The sequence below is a fragment of the Aulostomus chinensis genome, chromosome 17 (genome assembly GCF_037954235.1).
Source record: "Aulostomus chinensis isolate RoL2024-O1b breed Wild chromosome 17, RoL_Achi_v1.0, whole genome shotgun sequence".
Classification (NCBI taxonomy): Eukaryota; Metazoa; Chordata; class Actinopteri; order Syngnathiformes; family Aulostomidae; genus Aulostomus; species Aulostomus chinensis.
Window position 1 is genome coordinate 4,483,617 of NC_141336.1, and position 25,632 is coordinate 4,509,248.

Below are 25,632 nucleotides of genomic sequence, written 5' to 3' on the forward strand. Positions count from 1 at the left end.
TAATGGAACAGGAGGGAGATGTGTGTGCTTCAGAGCTCTGACTCTGACAGCCCGTCTCACAGCTGGGATACCCGCTTGTCGGGAGTGGGGGGATCAGGCCACGGGGGTGTGGGTTATTTTGGGAACTACTGAGGAGGAAGCGCTTATTTTCGCCGCCCCCCCCCCCCCCATCACAACCCCCAGCCTCCCGCTGTCTGACAGCTCCCTCTGTTAATTTGCACAACCTCAATTAGCCTTCAGTGGGGCGAATAAAGGAAGTGGTCAGAGCAAATCCTTTTATACACTGTAGACAAGGAGACAGTGTGTGTGTGTGTGTGTGTGTGTGTGTGTGTGTGTGTGTGTGTGTGTGTGTGTAGGGGGGCTGAGGGGATAAAAATACATCTGAGACTGAACGTACGTTTGATGTTTGCACATTGCAGCAATAAAGTGGTTCAACTTCTAAACAGGCAAGAGACCTTTTGAAAGCGGACCTCTGATGCCAAACATCACTTTGAGCCAACACACGAAACCTTCGGCAGGATGGATATTTATTTATAATCTGACAGATTAAACCGATAGTCTGTGCACAAGAGGAAATCCCAGTCCCTTGTTAATCTCAACTAATACAGTAAAACTGACTCTTTCACAGAGAGAAAATCACATTTTCATTATCACAGCTGCGACATGTAGACGTGCAAATTGTGGTGCTGCTCATCTCCGACGACGGAGGCGGTGAGAATGAACCCACCTACTTGAGGTGACCTGGATCTTCACTTTGGTATGAAGCCTGGCAGATATCAGAGGTTACATTCCTACAGCCCAGTCACCAGAATTAAGTGTTAGCAGCTTATCAACATGTGTTAATAGGATGACATTTATATTTACACCAGACGTTGCAGCAGCAGCGGCTGTTTTAATCCTGACACCCACGAAGTGGCCCATCAAGGCTGCCGCCACCAGCAATATGGAAAACAAATAACTTGCTGGCCGTGATAGCATCAGCACATTTAGTGACTGCATGGTAAAAAAAATTCTCATAGTGAGAAGATAAGATAAGATAGGATAAACCTTTACTCGTCCCTCAGTGGGGAAATTGGCAGTTGGAGCCCAATGCAACAGTTTCTGTGCTAGCAACCATCATCACTCCCCTGCCATGTCATGTCAGAGTGTTGCGGTCCTGGATTGACCACTAGTTACTTCCAAACTAATATTTCTTTTTAGTTTTTGATTCATTTTGGAGGATCCCGGCTGGTCTTCACCTCCATGTTTTTCCCTTTCCACTTGTCTTCCACCTCTGGTCAGCAGCCAATGTTCAGCCGTCCTCCATTAGCATCTGCTGAGATATATAAGCTGCGCCTCATTGCCAGTGCTTCCTCGTGAGCAGTCTGCTCCAGTGTCTCTAGTCTGTGTACTCGATTGTGTATTTGTTAACTTGTGTCTGTTAACTTGTAGTTAACCAGATTTTGGGCCTGTAGCTCAAGTTCTTGTTTATCGTCTTGACGCTTGATGTTTTGAGGCTGAGTGTGTTGTCTGGGAACCTAGGTACATGTTTTGGTTTATTTTCATACTTCACATACTGTGCACAAATCCCATATTACTATCGCTAGGCCTTGTGGATGGCAGCTATAGTGTGTTTTTGTGTTGTACTACTGTCTGTTAGTTTAGTGTAACAACAAAGTGTTTTTGTTTTTTGTCAGCTAAGTTAGCATAACTTTCAGGAAAGATAGATATGTTGTTTTTTCTTGTTTAATGGTTTGCTGTGACGTGCAAACGGTCCCCAATGTTGCAGGCCTCACTGTTTTATTTCTACTGCTTAAAATGAGGTTCACTTTTAATAAACAGCTTCCACAACTCACAACACCTGCATGTTGCATCCCCAGAAAATGCTAAACATCCATTTTGGGTGTAAGCTTTTAACAACCCTACCACATTATAAGACAATGTGATCATGATATTGCAGCAATGCCTTGAAGAAATTTCCCAGCTGTCACACATGGCATTACCAAGCGTTCTCAAAGAGGCGATTGGCACCTTGTAATTCAATGATAAAATGCTAACAGCAGCGACATCCTTGCTGAATGTCATGGTGTTGTACTTTAGACATTATGGTAGTGTGATGGCATTGCTACATGATAGTAAATGGCAAGGTAGCTGCTGCCATTAGCATGCCAACATGTTGGCATCAAGCTGACATACAGAAAATTATAAATTGCAGCAACTGGCCAGCTGATGCCACTAGTAGCACGTAAGCATGATACTTACATATCCGCATGCTAACGTGCTAAAATTTCCATCCATCCAGCCATTCATTTTTTATTGCTTATCCTGTTAAGGGTCGCCGGGGGGGGTGGAGCCTATCCCAGCAGCCTTCAGGTGAGAGGCGGGGTTCCCCCTGGACAGGTCATCAGTCCATCACAGGGCCAACACGTAGCGACAGACAACCATTGGCTCTCACAGTCACACCTACGGTCAATTTAGAGTCTGGATTAACCTGGTCCCCTCTTGATGTCTTTGGACTGTGGAGGAAGCTGGAGTACCAGAGAGAACCCAAGCAGGAACAGGGAGAACATGGAGACTCACCCAGAAAGACCCCATGCTGCAGCCGGGACTCAAACCTGGAACCTTGTTGTTGTGAGGCAACAGTGCTGACCACTGCACCTCCCTGCCACCCAGGCTAAAGTTTGTAAAAGATAAAATCGGTCACTTTGCCAAAATTTATAAATGACAGCAATTAGCTAGCTAGCTGATGCTACTCGAATTTTTACATGCTAATAGTATTAGCATCATACTAATATGCTCATAGTCTACTAAACTTTAGAAATGATAGCAATTAGTAAACTAACTGGTCGAACTCATCAGTATTTATTATTATGCATATAACATTAAGACAAATGTGATAACAAGTTTAGATAGCTGATCAATGTCACACTGTCAAATGTCAAAATAAACATGCTGTGTATCCAAACATCCAGGCGGATTAAACTGGTTATTCAGCGTAACAACTGTCGGAATGTGAAGTATGTGGATAACTCGGTGGGTACAGCAAAATAAACACAGTGGTGGCTGCATGTACAAGTTAAAATACATTAAAAAAATTATGTTATGTCCTTTTTATATTTGGTATGTAACCAAAAAAACATGCAATATCCTCATACACCCGACATACGTTTGAATGAACCATTTGAAAAGTTAATTTTCTGGGATATTTGAATGAAATGCGATGGTTATTTAGGTAAGTCTTGATGCTGTGGCCTCATTGTGTGTTCCAGCCGTTATCTACCAACTGTTTTTGGTTCTTCAAACAAGAATAAAAACCCTGCTCAATTGCATTAATTCTGATTCTGAGCGTTGCACAAAAACTTTCATTGTTCCCTTTCAAACGAGACCAACATCATGCATGTGCCCGAAAAGGTTGAAAAACAACTTTCACTTTGCCACCTTTCATTACGTTTTTAGCTAATTTGACCTGCAAGTAAAGAAAGAAATACTCCAGTTTCCCCAAATTAGTCTATTTATCTGTTATTTTGTTTTTAAAAAGTTATATTTATTTGGGAGGGAGATGGCGTGGCTCGGAGGTAGAGTGGCCATCTAGCAACCGAAGGGTCGCTGGTTCCATCCTCACTTCCCCCAGTGACCATGTCCAAGTATCCTTGAGCAAGACACAGAACCCCCTGATCGCTCCTGATGGCCCTGTGATGGACTGGTGACCTGTCCAGGGTGAACCCCGCCTCTCACCCAATGTCAGCTGGGATAGGCTCCACCGCAACCCTTAACGTATCAGCGGTATAGAAAATGGACGGATGGATGAATCTTTATTTGGTCAAAGCGCAAAGGTCCTGACCAACATGAGTGAAACCTCACTGATGCATTTTCTACATCTCACACTTACACCTAAATCTGTTTTGTGCTACAACCTGGGAGCAACACATGACAGGAGAGAAAAGGTTTGTTTATTCAATGGAAAAGGCTGAGAGGGGGAGATGGAGGAGGAGGAGGAGGAGGGTGTGGGAGTAAAAGTGTGTGTGTGTGTTTTGAGGCAGAGATGAAGATGGAGGTTGACGTTTCTGTGGCCGGGGCATCGGGAGCTGTGACCTTGCCCTGTGAGGAAAGCCCTTATCTAGATTTCTATGGGGATAGCGTGTGTGTGCGGTCGGTAGTTGTGTGTGTTTGGATGAAAATCCAAGCAGATCTCTTCTGACAACATGGAAACAGCATATATTGTTTATAACTACTTTCCCCCTTCTTTTCTTGTCTTCCTTTTGCTGGCCAGGTAGCTTTTATCTTCTACCCCTCTTAGATCCCCAAAACTGAATTTTATAGTTAACCAAACTGATTTAGTGGCTAGTTTGTATTCAGAAGTTCAACACTGGACAAGATAATGAATAACCTAGGTGAGATGCAGAACACCCATGAGTGCATCGCTGTGACAGATAATGAAAGAATAAACAGGCTGTGCAGGAGGCCCACTGATGGACTGTGTGACAGCAGCTGAAATGCACCAGGGGCAAGTTGACAGGAAGGTTGGTGGGGTAATTTTTTATTCAGGAAAAGAATAAAAACATGATGGTGATTGGCAGTAAGGATTTAAAGCTCCTCAGAAAATCCAGCTTGAATTTACAGACATAATCTATGAGCACTTGTTTCTGTTCAGAACGGTGTTCCAGATGAAAATAGCTGGCAGCTTTGTCCAGTTGATTATCCCGGCTCGGTTGTCTCCGAGGATCAGGGTTCAAACCTGACGGGCCGTATCTGCAGGAGACAGAGCTCCATCTGCAGTGATGAAGGCTCCCAGCCACAATAGATGCGCGGTTGATTTCCTGTCTGGTGTAACTATGATTGATGGGACAAACACCTTCAGGGTGCCTGGGTCACCTGAGAGACGCATGACACGCAGACATGAAGACGTCTAGGTTTCACGAGCTGACTGTATCATTTGGATGCAACGTTATTAGAACCCTCTTATTTCAGTGTGTGTGTGTGTGTTTGGAGGCTGCGGCATCAAGATCCATCTTCACGGCAGTGCTGCTGATGGGTTCAGAGTGACAGAAGTCTGTGACGTGGATGTGATATGTGTCAGTGTTTGTGTCAATCTCTCATGTTGCTGGAGAGCGAATCAGAACCTTATTTGTCATGCCTCCATGCTGGCAACGCTGGAGGCATGAAGCTTCTGGGGGTTTTTTTTCCCATGCCATTTGTTTGACCCATTTTTCATTAACACGAATTCTGCGGAACACCTTGAGGACCTCCCTTCAAATTTGGGTCACATGTCCACAAGTCCAAGGGGATGAACTGAAAAGATTTTAGTGGTCAGAGGTCAGCGACACCTCATGTGAACACATGGCCTCAGGGACACCTTGAAGGAATTTCAACAAATTTATGCCAAACATCCACTCTGGGACACAAGGACGACCTACAAACATGTTGGAGGTTAAACCAAAACTCTTACAAAAGTTAACAACCAAAGAAAGTCGCCTTCCAAACAGGAAGCGCTGACCCTCGGCAACTGATCCTATTGACCCTGGAGGTTCAATTGTTTCTGATGTGCTAATAACGCACTAAATTTGGCACAAGTTTGGGTTTGCGTCAAGTCCGCTGGGCGCCAGGTGTCGACAAGCAAGTCAAGCTGATATTATTACTGTTTGAATTGCTGCCTTCAACTGGGACTTGTAGGCTTGTTGTCATTATACAGGAAGTTGCGTACACAACGAGAGCTTTCAGCACATTTCCTCTCACAAGCTTGTGAATAAACCGGGGGGGGGGGGGGGGGGGTATATTGACTCCTCCTCTGAACCTGGAAAGCACAAGCCTGTTGGCAACACTGGGTGATTGGATTGCTGACTAATAAAATGATGAAAATCTGTGTGAGAAACCCAGTTGTGAGCTGCTGGTGCCGGTGCCGCTCACATCAACGCCAGCCAAATTGCTGGTTTCATCGCTGTCTCATCCTGACACGCACCACATTGCCAGAATTATTCAGCGCTGATGTTTTCTTAGTGTCTCCACCCAGAGAGATGTAGTTGTTGTCTCATTAGATGCTGAAACTACTGCAGATTTTTTTTTTTTATTATTCTCTGGGCTGTCAGTCGAGACAGACGTGGCACGTCACCCCCTAGTGGACATAAACGGTACGACTACCCCTTAAACCCTGACAGCCAAGGAAAACTTTGACCCCACAAAGCGGAGTTGGAGAATCAGTGTTGACAAGAGTGTGTCCAGACTCCTGGACTCCTGACCAGCGATGAGATTAAACTAAAGTCTCACTGTTTCTCAAATCATGCCAATTCTTTCAGGTTTTCCCCTTCAGATTGTGGCCCAAATGCATTGAACATCTGGCAAGGTAACATTTTACCTTTAGAGTGAGAAAACAGTTGTTACAAGTTTGCCCTTCTTTGCTATTTCATTCAATATTTCACAGCCAACCTGCTGCTTGGGAATAAGCGTCAACAATCAACCCACACAGGCGGAGACGTTCCAGCATCTGCATCGTATTCGCAAGGCTGACGAGTGTTCTGGAAACGTTGACTTATGATTCTCTGTAGGTCAAGCAAAAACTTTCCCGACTGAGAACCTTTGCATTTTCAGATCATTCTGAGAACGTCTCCCCTGGAATAATGGACATCACCTTGTATCATTCCCAGAGGTCTTTGCAGGTTCGGGGGGCTTTATTTGACCTGATGTTCAGGGAACATGTAGAACGTTAAATACTGGATGTTCTCTAAAGGCTTCTATCACTCCCATCTCCAGGAAGAGAGTTCTGGGAGGGGGCCTCTACTTGGCAAAGGTTCTGGGGAAATTTAGAGAACTTAGGTCATCTGTTTCCTCTAAATCTGACCTATAATAACAGGAACCTCCAAGAAAATGACCAAAGATACACTTTCTGATTCTTTTTGGTTCTCCCACATAAACAGAACTTCTTGTCTTTTTTATAACAGTTTTTTGTAAAATTGCAGGAACTTTGAAGGAGACCTAGAGGGGACATTCTATCTAGGTTCCTCTAAAAGATGTCTTAAATGTTCCCAGATCATCCTGGACCAGTCAGTCAGCCGACCAAATACTGCCTCCAAGCTTTAAAGAACTTTTACAACAAGGGATGTTCTGAGAGAATTCTGCAAGAAGAAAACCTTTCCAGCCAAGGCCAACAAACAAAAAAGCAACAACCTATATTTAGAAGTACTTTGGTATTCAGACTTATTCTTCAGAGGGGACTTTCCTTACTGACACTTCGAGGTCACTGTACTTTTCTCTGTACTTTTAATGGACTATTTTTCAGGCGGAGTTCGTTCATCACTCGATGCCACTGAGATGTGAGTTTTCCCAGGGGCACTGAAAGGCAGCGCATGCAAATACGACATTACCACAACACCACATTCCAGGTAAAAAAAAACTATAGGTAAGACAAGGTACCCACAAATTGCTGAGTCGTTTTTATTAAGTCGAGACACCCGTGAGGAGGAACTTCTGATGGACACACCTCCAGGTTACCGGTGTTCAATCATTAACTTATCAACTTCTTCTTGTATTCGTCTTGTCCTTGGGTCTGACCCTCTGACAACACGAACTCTTTTCCAACTAATGAAAGGTCGTTTAATTGCTTCCCCTCTTCACTTTAACTTTGCACCGACCGACGTCTAGTTCTCATATTTCAAACCGGATTTACTGTTCAAGAGAAGGGAAAGTGGAAGCAAACAGAACAGACGACGAGGGACAGTTTCTACCTGAGCCTACAGGTAAGACGACGCGTCTGCGCCGGTGTGTTTGTGGGCCTGTTAAATTGTCGGCATACACACTTTTACTTTTGATAAGTCTTTGTTGACTAGAGATACCAGCCTGGCTTGTATTATTAGTTTACGTGGCATTATTTGACCGTCAAACACTTAAGCTGATTAATATCTCCATGTTACACAGACGAACCTGTATTTACTGATCTACAGTTAAAGTTATTGTTGAGAAATGAAAACGAAATGCAATTCAACAATGTTTGTATCTTAAGAAAAGCAGATTCTTGGCCCAGTGATGACGCTTTTAAACCCAAGTACATGTAGACCACCAAAAGAAGTGCGGCTTATTCAACCCAAGTTTTAGGAAACGAACGTTTCAGTCCCCGTCAAGAGGATTTATTGCTGCTGTGATTCGATGAACTCTCAACAGAGTGTGAGTGTTAATGAAAATGAAGTGAAACGGAAAGAAATGAAAGCGTTCACAGCAGAGTGTGATTTAGTACGACAGTAGATTGGAAGATTTGATCATGGTTGTTACTGTTGTCACTGTAATCATTTCCATCATATAATCTTTCTTTGCGTGCAAAATATTTAAATACCACAGGGGGAAATCACAGCTGGATCCTTTGAGTTCCATCTTGTGTCTGCAGCTGGATTACAACTTCACAACAAAAATGCTGGATAGACATGAAACTTGACTACTAAACAAACAGTGAAAGCAAAACGACCTTCAAAATGGGATGTTTTGTGACGTGAGATGATGGCGTTTGGAGGATATTAAAGTTTGGTTAATAACAACACAAGTTATAAAGAACTGAAAAGTCATTTCAGCTGTTCCCTACGTGAAAAATGAAAAGTTTTGCCGGGCAAAATGTACAATTATTAAATACCCAATGAATTACTTAGTACTTAAAATTCGTGTTGGGTTAAGCTCTCAAAATCCTCCATTAAATCCTCCAGTAAAACCAAACCTGTGTGGTGAGATGCCAGAACGTCAGGAGGCTGTACCTGGAATTTTTCTTGAGCAACTCTTTCACTTTCTCTTCAACATGACCCAAACACAAACTTCCCTTAATTCTGACTTACCTTGAATCAAACTCTCCTGCTCAAGTTATTGTGGCTTCACATTTTTGCTGGTCCTGAAGCCTCCAACCACAGTGGTTAGACTGAATTAGGACAAGTTGTGTATCAGAGATGTTACATTTCTGGTTCATGTAATGCTGTGTGAAAGTTTAGCCTCATGTGAACGTCATGTAGATTCAGTGAGAAGTGTTCAGAGGCTGTGAATAAGATCTGTCCTCTCTTTTAAGTAAATAACAGGAGAAAAGTGATGAGAGGGGTTAAAAGTTTGTGTCGAGTGTGACACTGACACAACACGACATTAGACCCAGGACGAGTGCGGCTTCATCCTCTCACCGTGTTGACAACAACTGCAGTCTTGTTGTCTGTAAACAAAACTGCTCCACCCGCCGAGGCTGACCAGAACACACACCCAAACAGCCGTCACACACTCCTCAGCAGACGTTTCTCTTCCAACTCCTCTCCTTCACGTTGCCTCCTCGCAGCTGGACCTTGAACGGGATGAGATGTCAGAAATGACGGAGAGATCAGCTGATGAGGACCGAGCCTCCATCAAGAACAACGGGAGGATGTCAACCGGCGGCGCCATCAAGGAGACTTTTGGCAGGCTGCAGACGAATATACGACGCACGGCAGAGAAGAGTCCATTCTCACCCAGGGCGAAAGGGTCAAAGGTCACATCCAGCAATGAGTCGGGGTCGCCGTGTCTACAGGCTCCAGCGTCACCCAGTGAGTTGTGTCATGGCTGTCATAGAAATGAGGTTTGCAGCCAGGCAGTGTTACATTTGGCCTCCCAAGGTCAGAGGAGGAGGAAAGACAACCAGGGGGGGGCAGTTTATTGGGTTCAAACTTTCAGCACAAGATCAAATTTTTCTGACGAGAGTTGATGTCGTTAATGTGGACATGTAATCCTGTACTGATACTGAATTCTTACCAAAAGAAGCAAGAGTCAAATATCCTGAAGACTTTCACGTTATTGCATGTTCAGTGCACAAACCAGCACCGCAAATCGCAGCCTCCATGAAAACTCCTCGCTCAGACAGATTTTATAAAAACAGAACATTATAATCCTTGTATGACACGGCTGATGTATTTTACGATTATCTTTGTGAAGGTACCTACATTTGTACGAGTTTGATTAAGAAAAATCTCAAAATTAGCCAAAAATCTGACCCAACATAGCATTTTAAAACTTGGTGCAGCAGAGGCATTTTATTTGTCTGAAGTATTCTTTTCAAAGCTTGATTTCTACAGTCTAACCTTGATGGTTTTGTGAGGGCGTTGAAATGGGGTTGTGAATACCAGGTAATTGCTTGAGGCGCCAGGCTGAAAGGGAGACAACCACGAAACCACTAAAGTTTTAGGAAACGAACGTTTCAGTCCCCGTCAAGAGGATTTATTGCTGCTGTGATTCGATGAACTCTCAACAGAGTGTGAGTGTTAATGAAAATGAAGTGAAACGGAAACAAGTGAAAGCGTTCACAGCAGAGTGTGATTTAGTACGACAGTAGATTGGAAGATTTTTTTTTTCAACAATATGTTTATTAGTTTTATATAAACATAGACATAACAACACATCACAAACAAAACGAGGCGATCAGGGGTTTTCAACAAAGGCAATAGTTCACGAGAGTCCATTTAAATGTTCCAGATGTTGCAGTACAGTCCAAAATTGAAGAGATTGAGAGTTAGTGGCCGCGGTCATGCAGAGGGCAATTCTTCTGATCCAGGTTCGTTCATCAGATGAGATAAGTCATTGTTCTCTGTGTAGTGAATAAACTGTCCCCACACTTTCTGAAACAACTCCTGTTTGTCCTTAAGAATGTATGTGATCTTGTCTAATGGCAGACATGCAGACAATTCTCCAAACCATCGACCAATCCCAGGCCTGCCCATCGTTTTCCATGTTAAAGCAATCACTCTTTTTGCTTGTAGTAGACACAGGTCAACGAAAATTTGTTGGTAGGGTTTTAAAGTGTGCCTAGCTGGATAAAGACCCAGCAACACAAATTTAGGCTCTAATTGTAATCTGATTGAGAGAATATCCTGCACAACCTTAATAACTTGCTCCCAGAATTCCTTTATTCTTGGGCAGAGCCATATACAGTGAAAAAATGTACCCTTATCTTCACCGCATCTAAAGCAAGTGTCTGGTATGTTTGGGTTGAATTTATTTAGTTTTTCTGGTGTGACATACACTCTCATTAGCCAATTATATTGTAGGAATTTTAATCTTGTATTACTCGTTCTTGATTGGGCTATTTTACACGCCTTGTTCCACTGTTCTACTGTTAGTTCCTCCTGTAAATCTGTTTTCCATGCATTCATTTTAGATAAAGATGAATCAGGGGAAAAGTCCACCAACAAATTATAAAATTCAGAGATTATGCCCTTTCCCAAAGGGTTTTTGTTAAGAACTTTCTCCAGTGGAGATAGAGGAGGGCAAGATAGACAATCGTGTTTTTTCTTAAGAAAACTTTTTAGTTGTAAATACTTACAGAAATGTTTACGAGGAATGTTGTGTATTCTTATTAATTCTTCAAATGTTAGAATATTCCCATCATTTCCAAAAATGTCTTTTATTTGTTTAATCCCTCTATCTGCCCACAGTTTAAAACCAGCATCTGCCCTGCCTGGGACAAAGTAGTTATTACCCCAAATTGGGGCAAGGCTGGAAAGAGGGGGTGAATCCTTCAAATGTCTCCTAACTTCTTGCAATACTCCGATCATGTTCTTCAGAATGGGTTTGTCAGAAAGCTTTTTTAGGTTTTTAGGTTCATTTGAATATAGATAAGAGGGCAGAGTAACTTTTAGTGAGTGTGACTCAATATCTCTCCATGATAGGGGTGCGTCAGAAGTGTAGTAAAACATTAGCGTTCTCAATTGGGATGCCCAGTAATACCAGCGCAGATTAGGGCATTGTAGCCCTCCCCTATCGTGAGGCAAATATAGGAGGGACAAACGTAGCCTGGGGTGCCTGTTGTTCCATAAAAAATGATTAAATACTTTTTTCATTCTGGGGAAGAAATAAGGTGGAGGTGGCAGGGGGATGCTTTGAAAAAGATATAGGAGTTTCGGGAGAATGCTCATTTTAAGTATATTCTTCCTACCTATCAAAGAAATTCGTAGATTCGACCATCTGTCAATTGTCTCATTAATATCTGAGATAATTGGAGTATAATTGACCTCTGCAATATTTTCTAAATCAGGGACAATACGAATGCCCAAATATGTGAAATTATCAGCAATTCTGAAATGACTAGTGGATGTTGGTGGAGTTACCCTCTCATTCATGTTGAGTAGCATTATGGAGGATTTTGTATTGTTGACTTTATAACCAGAAATATTACCAAATTTATCAATTAATTCCAAAAGAGTTGGGATAGAATTTTCTAATTTTTTGAGGAAAAGGATGATATCATCAGCGTAAAGAGCTATTTTGTGGTCTATGCCCCCTATGCTTATACCTGTGATTGAGTCATGCTCTCTCACAGCAATGGCATGTGGTTCAATAGCTATAATGAACAAGAGGGGAGATAGTGGGCATCCCTGTCTACAGCCTCGACTAATTTTTATCGGTTTGGAGATGTTATTATTTGTGATTATTTCAGTATATGGATCACTGTATAGAAGATTAACCCAGTTGCAAAACCCCTCACCTAGTCCGAAGTGGCTAAGAACCTCAAATAAGTAGACCCATTCCACCCTGTCAAAGGCCTTTTCCGCATCTAAAGCTAAGAAAGCTGTGTCCGAAGCATTGCGCTGGTCGTGTAGAATGTTCAAGACTCTTCTCACATTATGGAAGCCCTGTCGGCCCATCATAAATCCATTTTGATCATTTTTTATTATTTTAGGAAGTAGAGGTTCAAGTCTTTTTGCCAGTATTTTACTAAGTATCTTCAAGTCAGAATTTAGCAGACTAATTGGCCTTAAGTTTTCACATTTATCATTCGATTTACCAGGTTTAGGGAGTAATGTTATTAGAGCCCCTCTAAGGGAGGGGGGGGAGAATTCCATTTTGAATTGATTCAGTGAACATATTCAGAAGGGGTGTCCTTAGTTTTGATTCAAATTTTTTATAAAGATCAATGGGCAGGCCATCTGGCCCTGCTGCGTTACCAGATTTCATACATTTTATTGCTTCAGAAATCTCTTCTATAGTCAAGTTTGCTCCCAGCGTAGAGCTCTCAATATCTAATATTTTGGGGATAATAAGATTGTTTAGGAATGTGTGGCTTAGTCTCCCATCAGCTTCAGAACTATATAACCTTTCATAGTAGTCTCTAAAAGTTCTATTGATTATAACTGGGTCAGTGATAGATTCTCCTTTGTGATTTTTAAGTACTGTAATAGATCTTTCAATTTGGAGTTGCTTTATGCGCCATGCAAGGATTTTACCTGGCTTTTCCCCTTGGTCGAAAAAACATTGTTTGAGTTTTAAGAGGTTAGCTGCAGCTTTCGCTGCTGATATTTCATTGTATTATGCTCTAAGTAGTAACAGATTTCGATGAATCCTAGGACATGGGCTCTTAAAATATAAATTTTCAATGTTTTTAATTCTTGACTCCAATAAAAGTGTTTTTTGCTTGATTTTTCTTGTTTTGGAACTTGTAAAGTTAATAATTTGACCTCTGATGTAGGCTTTAAAGGCCTCCCATCTAATACTTGCCGATGTTTCATTAGTGTTAGTTGCAAAGTATTCATCAATTTGTTTTCCTAGAAAAGACATTAGCTCTGGGACTTGAAGCCATTTTTGCAGAAATTTCCATTTGGGGGGGTCCTGTAGAATTCCAGGGTCTGTATAAATCAAATTAATTGTGGCATGGTCTGAAATTAGAATGCTGTCATAGTTACAGTCTTTGATTTTACATATTAAGCCGGCTGAAATTAAGAAATAGTCAATACTTGAATATGAATTATGAGTTTTAGAGAAGCATGAATATGTGATTGAGTCAGGGTTTCTGTCACGCCATATATCTTTCAGGTTTAAGTCCTTAACAAACTGGTGAATGATTACTCTACTTCTTGCATGGGTCGTATCAAAATGAGACGTTCGGTCCTTTGTAGGGTCAAGAGTACAATTAAAATCACCAGCAATAATGTATTTGCCATTGAGTGTTGACAGGGTGAGAAATAAGTTACTAAAAAAGTTTGGATCATCATTATTGGGTGCATATATGTTGACCAGATTTAGGCATTCATCGTACAGGATGCCTTGAATAATAAGGTATCTACCCCATTTGTCTGCTATTACTTTTATGACATTTAGCGGGATGGAGCTGTGAATAAGTGTCATAACCCCTCTTGCCTGAGTAGTGAAAGGCGCTGAGAGAACCTGCCCCCGCCACCTCCTCCTGATCTTAGAGTCCTCATCTATAGCTAAGTGTGTTTCTTGTAGGAAAATGATTTGAGAGGGAATATCTTTTAACCTTCCCATTACTTTTTTTACTTTTTAAAGTTTTTGCAGCCCCCTGCAGTTCCAAGATGTAAATTTAATTTCTAATCCGTTGGCCATAGAGTCTGATTTCGAATGAAGTACTCATGTAAACGTTTGGAGTGGTACCCTTACATCGCACAAACAACAACGCACATAAACGGTGCAAACCTGAACAAAACACCCTGTGTTCTAAAACCCCTGTATCCCATTCCCTCCCACTTCTATACTCCAGTTGACCTAAGGGCCATTCCACACCTAGTGAGGAGAGGCCCTATATTTCTAATCCTCCTGTCTCTAACATGATCTTACCTCCTTAAATTAAATTAAACTAAACTCTTACATTTCTGCAAGCCTTCATATAAGGTACATTAAGAATTCAAGAAAAAGAAAGAGAGAGAGAAGAAAAAAAACAGTAAAATAAATAAATGTACAGAAAAACTGGCAGAACAGAAAAAATGTTAGCTGAGCTTGGAAGCAAGTGATAAGGCTAAATAAAACAGGGTGTGATTCCAACCCACTGTAAATTACTTTTTTCTTTCTTTAGTTCAGCAGTGACCACATGTAAAAAATAAACAGAAAAAGCCTTCAGCTACCTGCTGGGAAGTTAACAGTTAGTTATAATCAAGCCCTGCTCCTCAGCCTGTCTGGCTGTCAGCTTTGAGGGTTCATCAGTGCCCTTTTTTCAACAATACCTCTCAAGCGACTTTTAACTCCAACACAAATAAAGGTATGTGTTTTCCATTTACAGATTAAGGCATGTTGCGTGGTACACATTGTTAATACTGCAGATTATTAGCCCATAGACGTTATTCATCTCTCCCTTCCTCCTCCCGGATTCGCTGAATGAAAGCCTCCGCGTCCGCCGGCTTATCAAAGGAGCGTACTCTATCCTTGTGGGTCACCATCAGTTTGGCAGGGAACCGTATGCCGTTTCTTATCCCCATGTTGCGCAGTTGCGCCCTCACGGAGTCGAAAGCCTTTTGCTTCTTATGTATTCCTGCTGCCAGGTCGGGGTAGAACCGCACCGCTCTTTCTTTGTAGAAAACCTGTTTTTTAATCTTAATCGCTGCCAACACCGCCGACTTGTCTCGGTCACTCAGGAACTTCATAATTAGTGTTCTTGGAGTTGAACTTGAATCGCCTCTCGGCCCGACAAATGAAATTGTAGAATTGTAGAATGACTTAATCTCTGCATTCCTCAGGCATTTTCCCACAAGGTCACTGTGAGGACAGCACACATACATGATCCCAAACCCAATTTGATTCACAGGAAGAAGATATTTCTTAATATACGGACGTAAGAAAAAAGGGAGATATGATTGAGAGACAAGGAACAATGGAGCCGGTTTAACTGAGTATTCTCAACAGGTCTGAGCTCTGGCTCTCCGGTGAGGAGCAGCGGGGGCTTCTTCAGCCAAATGAAGGGGGAAGATGATGCTACGTCCCCGAAAGTCAGGTCTCTGATGCGTTCAAAGTCAGGTATGTGGATTTGACATCCAATGTAAAGGGCAGGTGCTTGGGTTCAAGGCATTTTTGAGGGGATGTTGAGGAAACAGGTGGGAACTGGATCATTGAAATTCGATGCCGGTCTTTTAAAGAGTGAGAAACAAATTTTGGATCCTTTCCTGAATGCTTTCAGACAGCTTTTATTCTGACATGGACCAACAACTCACAGCTTTTTTACATTTGCTGACCACAGCGTTTTCAGTGAAAGGAACATGCCAGCTTTTTTGGAAATATGCGGATTGCCAATCAGTTTTAGTGCCAGACAAACAAATATGCTCTTCTGTCTGCCTTCATTAGGGAGCTAGATATCCCCACCTAGCACCTGACTGCTAATTAGCTTAGCAGCCATGAAAGCTAGCAGTGGAGCAGTGGAGAATCTTGTAACTCTATATGTTACTTACAATGTTAAGCACAACCCTTGTCCCATTGATGAGTTTTGGGTTATAGCATATTTGATGACTTTTAGGACATCTTTCTCTACCACCCCACTGCTAGTGTTCATTGCAGCTAAGCTAACAAGCAGTTAGCAGTCTGGGGTACTGGATAATGCACACAGGAAGGAGAGAGGGGTATCGATCTGCTTAACCGCCTAAAAAATTATTGACAAAATCTCCCCAAAAGTTGGTGCGTTCCTTTGTTAATGGAACAATTCCCATCTTTTTTTTTTTTTTGTTCAAACAGTATTGTTAGCTTAACGTTAATCGTATGTTGTCCATGTTCCCAGATCCCAATATGACAGAGTTTGGTGACTCTCTTCTGAAAAGAGGGCCATTCATTTGTCGAAGCTTGAAATTTGGCACAAAGAAGGACAAAGAGAAGACCAGCAGGCAGGAGCCGTTCCTCCCCGCCACCGAGGGCTCAGTGGAAGACAGGGAGGAAATGAAGAAGAAGGAGGAGGAAGAGGAGGTAGTGGTGTGGGAGGAAATGGAGACGTACACCCTGCCAGATTTACCACACACACCACTGTCAGGTAAGGCCCCCCGCTTCCACCGCTAACTTTATGGCCAGCCATCTTGGAGGAAAGTTCCTTTATCAAATAATGTTGCGTTCATAAATACGAGATGCCTGTAAGGATAATGATCTAAAATGAAAGAGCCAGGCTTTTTATCGGGGAGGTATTTACCCACACGTACCAGATCCACTCTGATCAAAGCCTCGTCTGCAGACGAGTGTACGTGTGTGTGTGTGTGTGTGTGTGTGTGTGTGTGTGTGTGTGTGTGTACGTGTACAGTGGTTCCTTGCTATAACGCATCACCTTTCGCAGCCTAGTATTTTTGCGAATATTTTTTTGTGCAATTTTGCATGCTTTCTTTTCTCTTCTTTTTTTTTACAGTGCATTGTGTTCTGCGTCCTGATTGGCTGTAGACCATTGTCACTCAGTCTCCTCGGTGCTGTGTCTCCTGTACAGTATAGAATGCGTTCTGCTTGCTAAACGTACACGAGTCTTCGATCGCTAGCAGTGCGACTCTGAAAGACTACTGTATGTTTGAAAGTTTTCTCCCCAACAAACCCCACAATGTCGACGAAGCGTTTGGCACCGTCAAAGGCACCTGCGGTAGCACCTAGAAGGCAGAGGAAGATGCTAACCATCGCACAAAAGGTTGGATTTCTGTACGTGCTAGGAAGGTAGAAGTTACGCAGCTTTACTAATTGTAAAAAAAACAATAAAGCTGACTACTTCGCAGATTTCACCTATTGCAGGTTATTTTTAGAACGTAACTCCTGCGATTAACGAGGGTATATCCATTTCATCCAGATGTGCGTATATGTTAAGAAGACAGCCTGATGAAACAAAATTCACTCTTGAAAATGGCAATTTATCATGAGTGAATGTGGAAGGGGCCAGTTAGCTTACAGTGTGTTTGTTTACATGCGTTTCTCCTTGTTTTTTTTAAATGCACATTTGATGTCAACATACATACACACTCATATAAACACACACACACTTTTTACTAGTAGCACCTTAACAAAAACTCTGTCCACTATTTTTTGTCTAGGATGTCACTGGCTGACGTGTGTTCAACACCGATGTACTGGCGTTGTTAAATCAGTGGTGGTGCTGGACCCAAATACAGAGATGGAGGAAAGCAGGCAGGACTGCAGGAAATGAAAGATGTTTATATTACAAAATATATAAAATACAAACTGGAAACTAAACTTTGAAACTCTGGCAGGAATCTGTTTCAACCTTCAGGTTTGATAGAAGTCCCAGCCTGACGACATCTACAGGTCAGGACCAGGAGAGCGAGGGCCTGTTAGCACTGCTCGTGGCGTTCTAGTTCTCCTTTTTTTCTTGTATTAATTCGAGTCGTTTCTTACCACAAGTCTACGAAGCTGAGAGCAAAGAACCAAGTGGAACCACGTCCATGTCAAGGACAGATATCACTAAATGTAGGTGTCACACATCCCTTCATGACCATTGAAACAGAGAGTAAAGAGTGGAAGTGACATCACCTTTCAGGAAATGGCCAATCAATCAGCAAGACACCGCAGGGAATCGAACCCCGTCCCAGTAAACCAGGAGTACCATTACCAGTGCCTTTTTGCTTTTTGATGCTACATGAAAGGGAAAGCAAAACCTGCATGAGCAACAGCATATGAGAGCCAGCATTGCATTTTGTGGCATCCTGACTACAATGAGCTTTGAAAGCCCGATTCACACTGGACCAGTAGAACCAGGAGACCTCAGGTGTTGGAGAAACCTCGGTGTCTTGATGGGCGCAGAAAAGAAACGTCTGTGTTACACCGCCTGACTTTACCCCCCCAAAAAAACGCAGTAGAGACCAAAGTGACAAATAGAGGAAGCAATGGATCAGGAGAGGAAGAAATGGATCAGTAAAGTGGAATGTTGGTCTGAGCACAAAGTACAGCAGGACCTCTCCTGTACAGAGTGAGACTGGCAGCATAATTTACATTCAAACCACTAAAATACCGACGGCTACCAGACTACAATTATTATACGACGTCGAAGGGTGGCAAAATACGGTAGAATCAAAGTTCCAAATGATTAAAAGTATCATAAACCAATAATACTGGTAAAACTGATCACACTGGTTTTACTGGTTCCATGGAACAGAGCTGAATCCTGCAAAGACTGCAGGTCACGTTCTGTAACTGAGCCAATTCATGTTCTACTTCTAAATGCTGTTGTGATGCAGGAAACGAAACCACATGAGAGAAAATGATTCCCTCCCTCTTACCTTCCCTCTCCCTGAGCTGGTAGGAGAGGATGATGCAGGAAAAGTGCGTCCATGCTTCACTCAACACAAAGGGTTTTTCACTCTGAAATGATAAGAACAGATGCTAATGCTAGGCTAATTAGCATGACCTATTTAGCCTACAATCAAACATGACAGCAGCTTTACAGTCAATAGTGTCATTTAAATTTAACCACTGACAAAAGTAAAAAATAGTGAAGTGAAAATGATGTGTTTTCTTTGCCTCACATTCATTTTAAAACATAAAACCATTGATAGACTAATCCAGTTTGCTGATCCTGCCCTGAACGGACTTGGAAATGTGACACAAAGGTATTTTAACAATATAATGCCGTAAAATAACTCTTCTTCATCCAACATTATACAAAAAAGTGTTTTTATTCTTTTTCTAGCAAAAGACATTTTTTTAAAATCAAGTGCTAAGCTGCATGCTAATGCTAGGCTAAACATCTTAGCCAGTTGACCCCAGGATGAAAGGTGAAAGCAGCTGAACTCACCTGGATAGACCAGGAGTCCTCCTCACCGTTGCCTGAGTGGAAGCCATTTGGTCCAAGCAGGATTCAAGCCTGAAAGACAACAGTCCAACACCTTCACATCAGCACTGATGAACACGGACCAATCAAAGTGGTGCGCTGGGCTGCTGGTGATGGGGCCTACTTGGTGGCTTCCTGTTAGAAATGGATGCTGGAGGATTTGGTCCGGCGTGATGCGGCGTTCAGGATCCACCTCCAGCATCTGACTGAGCAGGTCCAGGAAGTCTGCCAGGCCATCCAGGTCCTGGCCCTCCAAGAACATCTGTGTGGCAACAGAATAAAACATAAAAGGTTAGGAACTCAGAGACGGTTGTGTTGTATGTTCTCGTGTTCTGGTGCAGCCCACCATAACCAGATCCATCAGGGTCCTCATGGGGTCAGGAACCTCCACGTGTGGCTACAGAAAAGACATTTTTCAGTTAGGACATGAGAGCTAAATGCAGGCTGACAGACTGAAGGACCTCATGGAGGGATGAAGTCCTTCTCAGTTGCTGGAATTACCTTTGCTGTCCACTGCTTGAAGACTCCTTCCTCACCCTGGGCATAAAAATAGTAGAGGGTGTAGAGGCCGAGGTGGAGGACGCTGTCGGGTGGCTGCCCCGCTGTCCTCAGGATGTACTCCATCTGAAGGAAGGACACAATGAGAGCACCAGGTTTTACCTCCATTTGTTGCTTTACACAAAAGAATACTTGAAATAAGTGACCCATCTCTCGCTCACTACTCCTCTTTACGTCACCATTGCTTGTTGTGAATTTCCAAGTGAAGCACTGCACCATACTGACCATTTCAGCCTCACTGTGCCCAGGGAAGAGTGGGATCCCAGTCAGCAGCTCTGCAGCAATGCACCCCAGAGACCACACATCGATGGCCTCGTTAAACGGGGCTCCAAGGAGGATCTCAGGAGCTCTGACGAGAGGAAGAGAACCACAACATGACTCCTGTTCTCACCACTGACAGAAGAAAATGGAGGTTCCAGTGTCTCTGTTACTAACCTGTACCACAAAGTCTGCAGCTCCGCTCCGATGTGGCTCGCTGAGACCTGAAATGCCAACCCAAAGTCAATGAGCTTGACTTTGAGCAGCTGCCTGACATGGTCCACCATCATGATGTTCTCTGGTTTCATGTCGGCATGGACGATTCTCTGGCTCCGCAGAAAAAGGAGCGCCGTTGCGAGCTGAAACCATGAAAAATAGAAACCTTGAAGTCAGCTTCACTGCAGTGGAACGTCATCAACATGTGATGGAGGATCGTTTTTACACAGTGGAAAATGTAACATTGTGTATTTAAAACATCTTTTGGCAGTTGACAACGAAGCCTGGCGTGATTGTAGTTTTTAATGAGAGAATACAAATGAAGTGATGCAGGACAACCCAACACCTGCAGTTTCACACTGCAAATAATGACTGAGTCAACTTTAGCATCTACTTCCATTGATTAGAATCCACCAATTTATCCTCTCCCTGATGGAACCACTTGGCTTCATACTCAGCAAAATACACCTGAACATTTAGTTCTTAAAATGAAAACTTTTAGTCTTCCATTTTCCCACTTTAGTTGGTAAGTTCAGCTAAAAACTGTGGAAACACACCTGATGGAGGATGGGGCTGATCTCTCTGAGTGAGAGAGCCCGGCGCCGCCCCAGGAATTCAAAGAGGCTGATGTCCAGTCTCTCAAACTCCATGCAGAACGCTCCCTCGTGGATGAACGACCCGTTCCATCCAACAATGTTGAAATTATTGCCGTTGTTGCTCATCAATAATCTCAGCATCTTCTCCTGTTAAAGGTATGAGAGAGAGAGAAAACAACCTGTATTGGAATGTGGTGGATTTTCAGAGCCATGGAAGTTAAATACTGTTCAAAGAAACTTGTGTTCACCTCCTCTTTTGCCGCCAGGATGTTCTGTTTGTCCCGGATCCGTTTTATCGCGACCATTTTGTCTGTGTCGCTCCTCCAACATTCGGCAACTTCCCCAAAAGCGCCAGCCCCCAAGATTTTCTCCACAGTGTACACAGAGGATTCAGTAAAAATGATATCCCCCAGTCTGAATCCGGGGTTCAGTTCTCCCATGATGGAATATTCTGTTGAGAAAACAGAGAAAATATAACATTCGAGTCTTTATAAATCTCTGAAATGTTCATTTCTGGTTCGTCTCTCTGACTTTTCACTTTGAAGCAGCAGACGTACAACAAAGTCTTGACCGTCAGAAAGCCATGTTACTGAAAGTCCTGTGTCAGGGTCAGTCAATCAACACTTGCTTCAACCTTAAAAACCTCCAATGGAGGAACAACATAGTGGTTGTGTCAGCAAGTGGGACTGTCAGTGACCTTGACTTTTGACGTCAAACATCAACAGACCTCCACACAGACTGACTGAAGCATTCACGTGTTTTTAACCCAACAAAACCTCAAAGCAGGACAATGTTACATTGAAAATGGTCTGTCAGATAATTATTGATGAAATTAAAGTGAATTTTTCAGAGAAAAACCTAGAAAAAACCATCAGGTTGCTTGCCGAGCGGCATGCTAATGCTCACGAGGCGCGCTAGCGGGGAGTGCTAGCTAAATTAACAAACACACAAATAAAAATAATACACTCATATGAAGATAAAAACTGTGTTGGTACTATTCATACACCCAGATTCATGTCAGAAATGATACCACAGTATGTTTCTTTACATGCAGTTTTCCCATTTCTTGAATTTTAAAATGCAGATACATTTGATAATGACACAAACCCACAGCAAGAATAAAACAGATATATGCGATTTTTTTTCAAAAGTCAACAATTCAAACTCTCAACTTCGAAGCTACAGTTTTTAATAAAATTAAAGTAAATTATTCACAGCCAACACAGTAAAAGAGACCGGTAGCTTGCTTGCAGTGAGGCATGCTAACGCTAGCGGACATGCTAGTGGGGGTGCTGCTAAACCAACAATCAATTTCCCCCCCCTGAAGAAAACCCATCAGACAGTTTACTACTAGATGTTGAAGATTTACTGAACTCACCAAATGACAGCTGCTGGTAGAAGGTGTTGTGTTGATGTCTCAAGTGTTTAATGAAGCTGATTCTTGACCAAGAGACAGCAGGTTGCTGTCTGGAGTCCAGGAACCAACTAACTGATCAAGTGACTGGACGGCTTTATGCTGTCAATCACAATGACGTCACCCCTTAATATCTTTGATGTTGTGCAGCAATGGAAATTCAAATAATAGCTTCCTGTAATTTGAAAAAAGCCTCAGCACCAACACACTAATCAGTCATTTTTCATTTAAAATTTAATACATATTTTTATAATATATTACTAAAATATAGACATGTAAAATATAGATTAATGTTTTACGTTCATATGAAGATTAAAAGTGTCACTTTTCTCACACGTCAGAAATTATATACTATATATTTACTGAGGAAAATGTTGATGAGTTCAATCTTATGTATGTATATTTCTATATAAATATATATATAAATATATATATATTTATATATTATATATATATATATATATATATATATATATATATATATATATATATATATATATATATATATATATATATATATGAACCTGCAGCCAGGGTCTTGGCGCTGCCACCCGAGGAGATTAAGAGGGTGGGATGGGGGGAAGGGTGAGTGCGACCGCCCTCGCCAGGCTCCAACCCAGAACAGTTGTCCTTCAAGCTGAAATTCAACTGGTCTTCCTCTCTGACCGTGTCCCCCACCCTGGTGTCCCTCTCTGTCTGTACATTCAGCTGCTTTCCTGTGTTTTGGCAACACACCAGTGATAGTCATCGTCCTCCTGAGTCTGGTTCAGATTGTAGCTGACACTGTCAGAAATGAACTGATTCATGATGTCATTTGTTTTTTTGTAAAATTAACAAATTGTGACCAGTTCATTTATTGATATCCCAGAGTCTCTTGATTGTCCTCATGAGACAAATGGAATTAACACTGCAGCCTGCCTTTCCCTTTTTTCTCTTTACATTGAAGACCTGAGACATTCACTCTTTATTTTTATTCCCAGTCATGCAGATCAACAAGCTGATAGAGATGGAGGTCCTGGAGGAGGCTCACCTGAACCTGCTGGCCTTGCGGCAGGAGGTCCAGCTGGAGTGGGAGCAGAGTGGTGAAGACTCACCTGTGGAGCTGGCCAAGAAGGAGAAGGACCTCACCCTTCTCTACGGTGACCTGAGGAGCAAGTTAAACTCCATCGTGCGCACCTCCAACTCCCTTCCCTCCAGAAACAAGGGGCTTCTGGTTCATGTGGCTTGCATCATCCAGGAGGAGGAAAAGAGAGCTAAGGAGCCTGGTGGGCTAGCAGGGAGCTGGATGGAGGCCTGGAGGGAGGCGGTAAGCGAGGGAGTGAAGGCCAAATTGGAGAGTGTTCACCTGGAGCATTGTGACCAAAGCACCTCATGGCTGGCTGTCCATCTTGGTCTGCTGGGTAAGGCCATTGTGGAGGACTTGGAGGGAGTCCAGAAACACTTGCGCTGGTCTTACCCGCCCAGCTTTGACGTCTTCAGCACCTATGTGAGGAGTTACCATGCGGCCGTCCGGCAGCACCTGAAGAGGCTGGAGCAGCAGGTGACGGAGCTGAAGGATCTGCACGCCCTGCTGAACTGGATCATCAACAGCTACAAGAGGTCAGTGAATGCTGATGATGTCATATGTGAAGGTATTTTCTCTCTACGTGTCCACTAGTAGTCGCTCTCAACTGTACTCCCAATACAGAATAAAGGCAGCTACAGAGGACGAAAAACCTGACTGCCAGTTAGTTTGTTGAGTGTCTGGGCAGTGGGACTTTGATGGGATCAGCTAGACCAGTCGAATGCTGGGGAAGAGATAAAGGGGCTGCCAGCTGCAGTTGGCTGTCTTGGCTCAGCTGCGTCAGCTTTGCTCCATGTGTATTGATCCAGCGCAGCTACACTGGACTATTGACAATGAAAACGACCACCGCCGTTCATGAAACTACGCGTTGACTCAGTCATGTGTCTGTAAGTCTGCCTGGTCGGAGACCGTCTCCCTCCAACTCACCCCCCTACCTTCCACTCCCTCACACTCCCCCACACCCTCTCCTCCTCCTCTCTCAAAGTTCTCTCTTTCTTTCTTTCCTTTGTCCCTATCCATCGACTCTTCCTCCTACCTTCCCTTCCCTTCCTCCCTCTCTTCCTCCTCCTTCAAGCTACTCTCCTACCTTTCCTTCCTCCTGCTCCTCCAGCAGAGCCTCTCTGAAGCTGATTACAAAGCTAACATTTGTTCATTTCAAGAGGATTTATTTATACTTCTCAATAAAAGTCTCGACAATATTGAAACTCATTTCCAGCTCATATTTTTGGGCTGTTCTGACTCAACACTGATGATTTCATACCTCTTGCACTCCTTTGGTCTGAAAACAGAGGGGATGCAATTCTCAGCATATAATAAACGGCACATCTGCTAAATAATGCATCCAAAGTGCAACTTTACTTTTGGAGATCGCGAGGCAAAAAGTTTCAAAAGTACATGGCTATATGCCATTTCAGCTCACAGTATGAATACGAGGTCAGTGAACTCAGCTGAAGTATCAATGCAACACAGGCGTTATAGTTCTACCGATTAATAATTCACCCCTTCAGACTCAGAAAGGACATCTCAAATCGTACTGAATGCAGTTATGTAATCACGTCATGGTGTGTGAACTGGGAGGAGCTACTGGGCTCCAGTAGGTCCAGAAACCTGGGAAACCGAGACCACGCCTGCTCACACTCATTCACACACACAGCAGACAGACGGGCTGCTTGAAAAGCCTCACTTGTGGATAAATGTTACTGACCAGTGAGATGAGCGAGGCCGAGTCGACCAGTCAACACGGTGGTGCGGCACTTTGCCACTACTGAGTCAGTGCAGTTTTATGTGTTCCTGCCTTATTCTGCAAACACCAGAGAATATTTGGAGGAAGACAGAGGACTGAATGAGGCATGGAGGTCTTCATCCAGACTTGAACTATGGAGATCTGGACACTCATCTGATGCTTGTTATTTCAGTGTTACCAAACTTAAGTCTGATAGTGTTTATGCTCTGGAGAATCCTAAGACACGTCTAAAAACACATCCCACCTGCCCACATGAAGATGCCCCCACAGATGGTGCAGCCAGAAATGATTCCTATCACAACCACAGAGCAA

At 42.9% G+C, this 25,632-nt stretch overlaps 2 protein-coding genes across 2 annotated transcripts in view; one reads left to right on the forward strand and one right to left on the reverse strand.

Moving 5' to 3' along the window:
• Window positions 1–7,409: 7,409 nt before the first annotated feature.
• exoc3l4 (exocyst complex component 3-like 4) overlaps window positions 7,410–25,632 on the forward strand; it is a 32,974-nt gene continuing 14,751 nt past the window's right edge. Inside the window, exons 1-5 of the mRNA XM_086183089.1 lie at window positions 7,410–7,706; window positions 9,263–9,506; window positions 15,583–15,693; window positions 16,445–16,690; window positions 23,494–24,112. Coding sequence (XP_086039215.1) covers window positions 9,284–9,506; window positions 15,583–15,693; window positions 16,445–16,690; window positions 23,494–24,112 — 1,199 coding nt within the window. The 5' untranslated portion in view covers window positions 7,410–7,706; window positions 9,263–9,283. The remainder of the gene's footprint in view (window positions 7,707–9,262; window positions 9,507–15,582; window positions 15,694–16,444; window positions 16,691–23,493; window positions 24,113–25,632) is intronic.
• LOC147246070 (homeodomain-interacting protein kinase 1-like) lies at window positions 19,499–21,539 on the reverse strand. Its single transcript, XM_086183403.1, has 8 exons — window positions 21,348–21,539; window positions 21,061–21,246; window positions 20,465–20,646; window positions 20,255–20,378; window positions 19,973–20,095; window positions 19,818–19,868; window positions 19,596–19,733; window positions 19,499–19,504 (listed from the first exon to the last, which is right to left on the reverse strand). The coding sequence occupies exons 1-8, from the start codon at window positions 21,537–21,539 to the stop codon at window positions 19,499–19,501; spliced, it is 1,002 nt and encodes a 333-aa protein (XP_086039529.1).

Bases quoted from the DNA above. Each gene is read 5' to 3' on its own strand.
- LOC147246070 (XM_086183403.1), bottom strand. From the start codon at position 21,539: ATGGGAGAACTGAACCCCGGATTCAGACTGGGGGATATCATTTTTACT. The intron at 21,247-21,347 runs GTGAACACAAGT...TACCTTTAACAG, and splicing joins TCCTGGCGGCAAAAGAGGAG to GAGAAGATGCTGAGATTATT. The intron at 20,096-20,254 runs GTCAGTATGGTG...TCCTTCCTTCAG, and splicing joins GGCACAGTGAGGCTGAAATG to ATGGAGTACATCCTGAGGAC.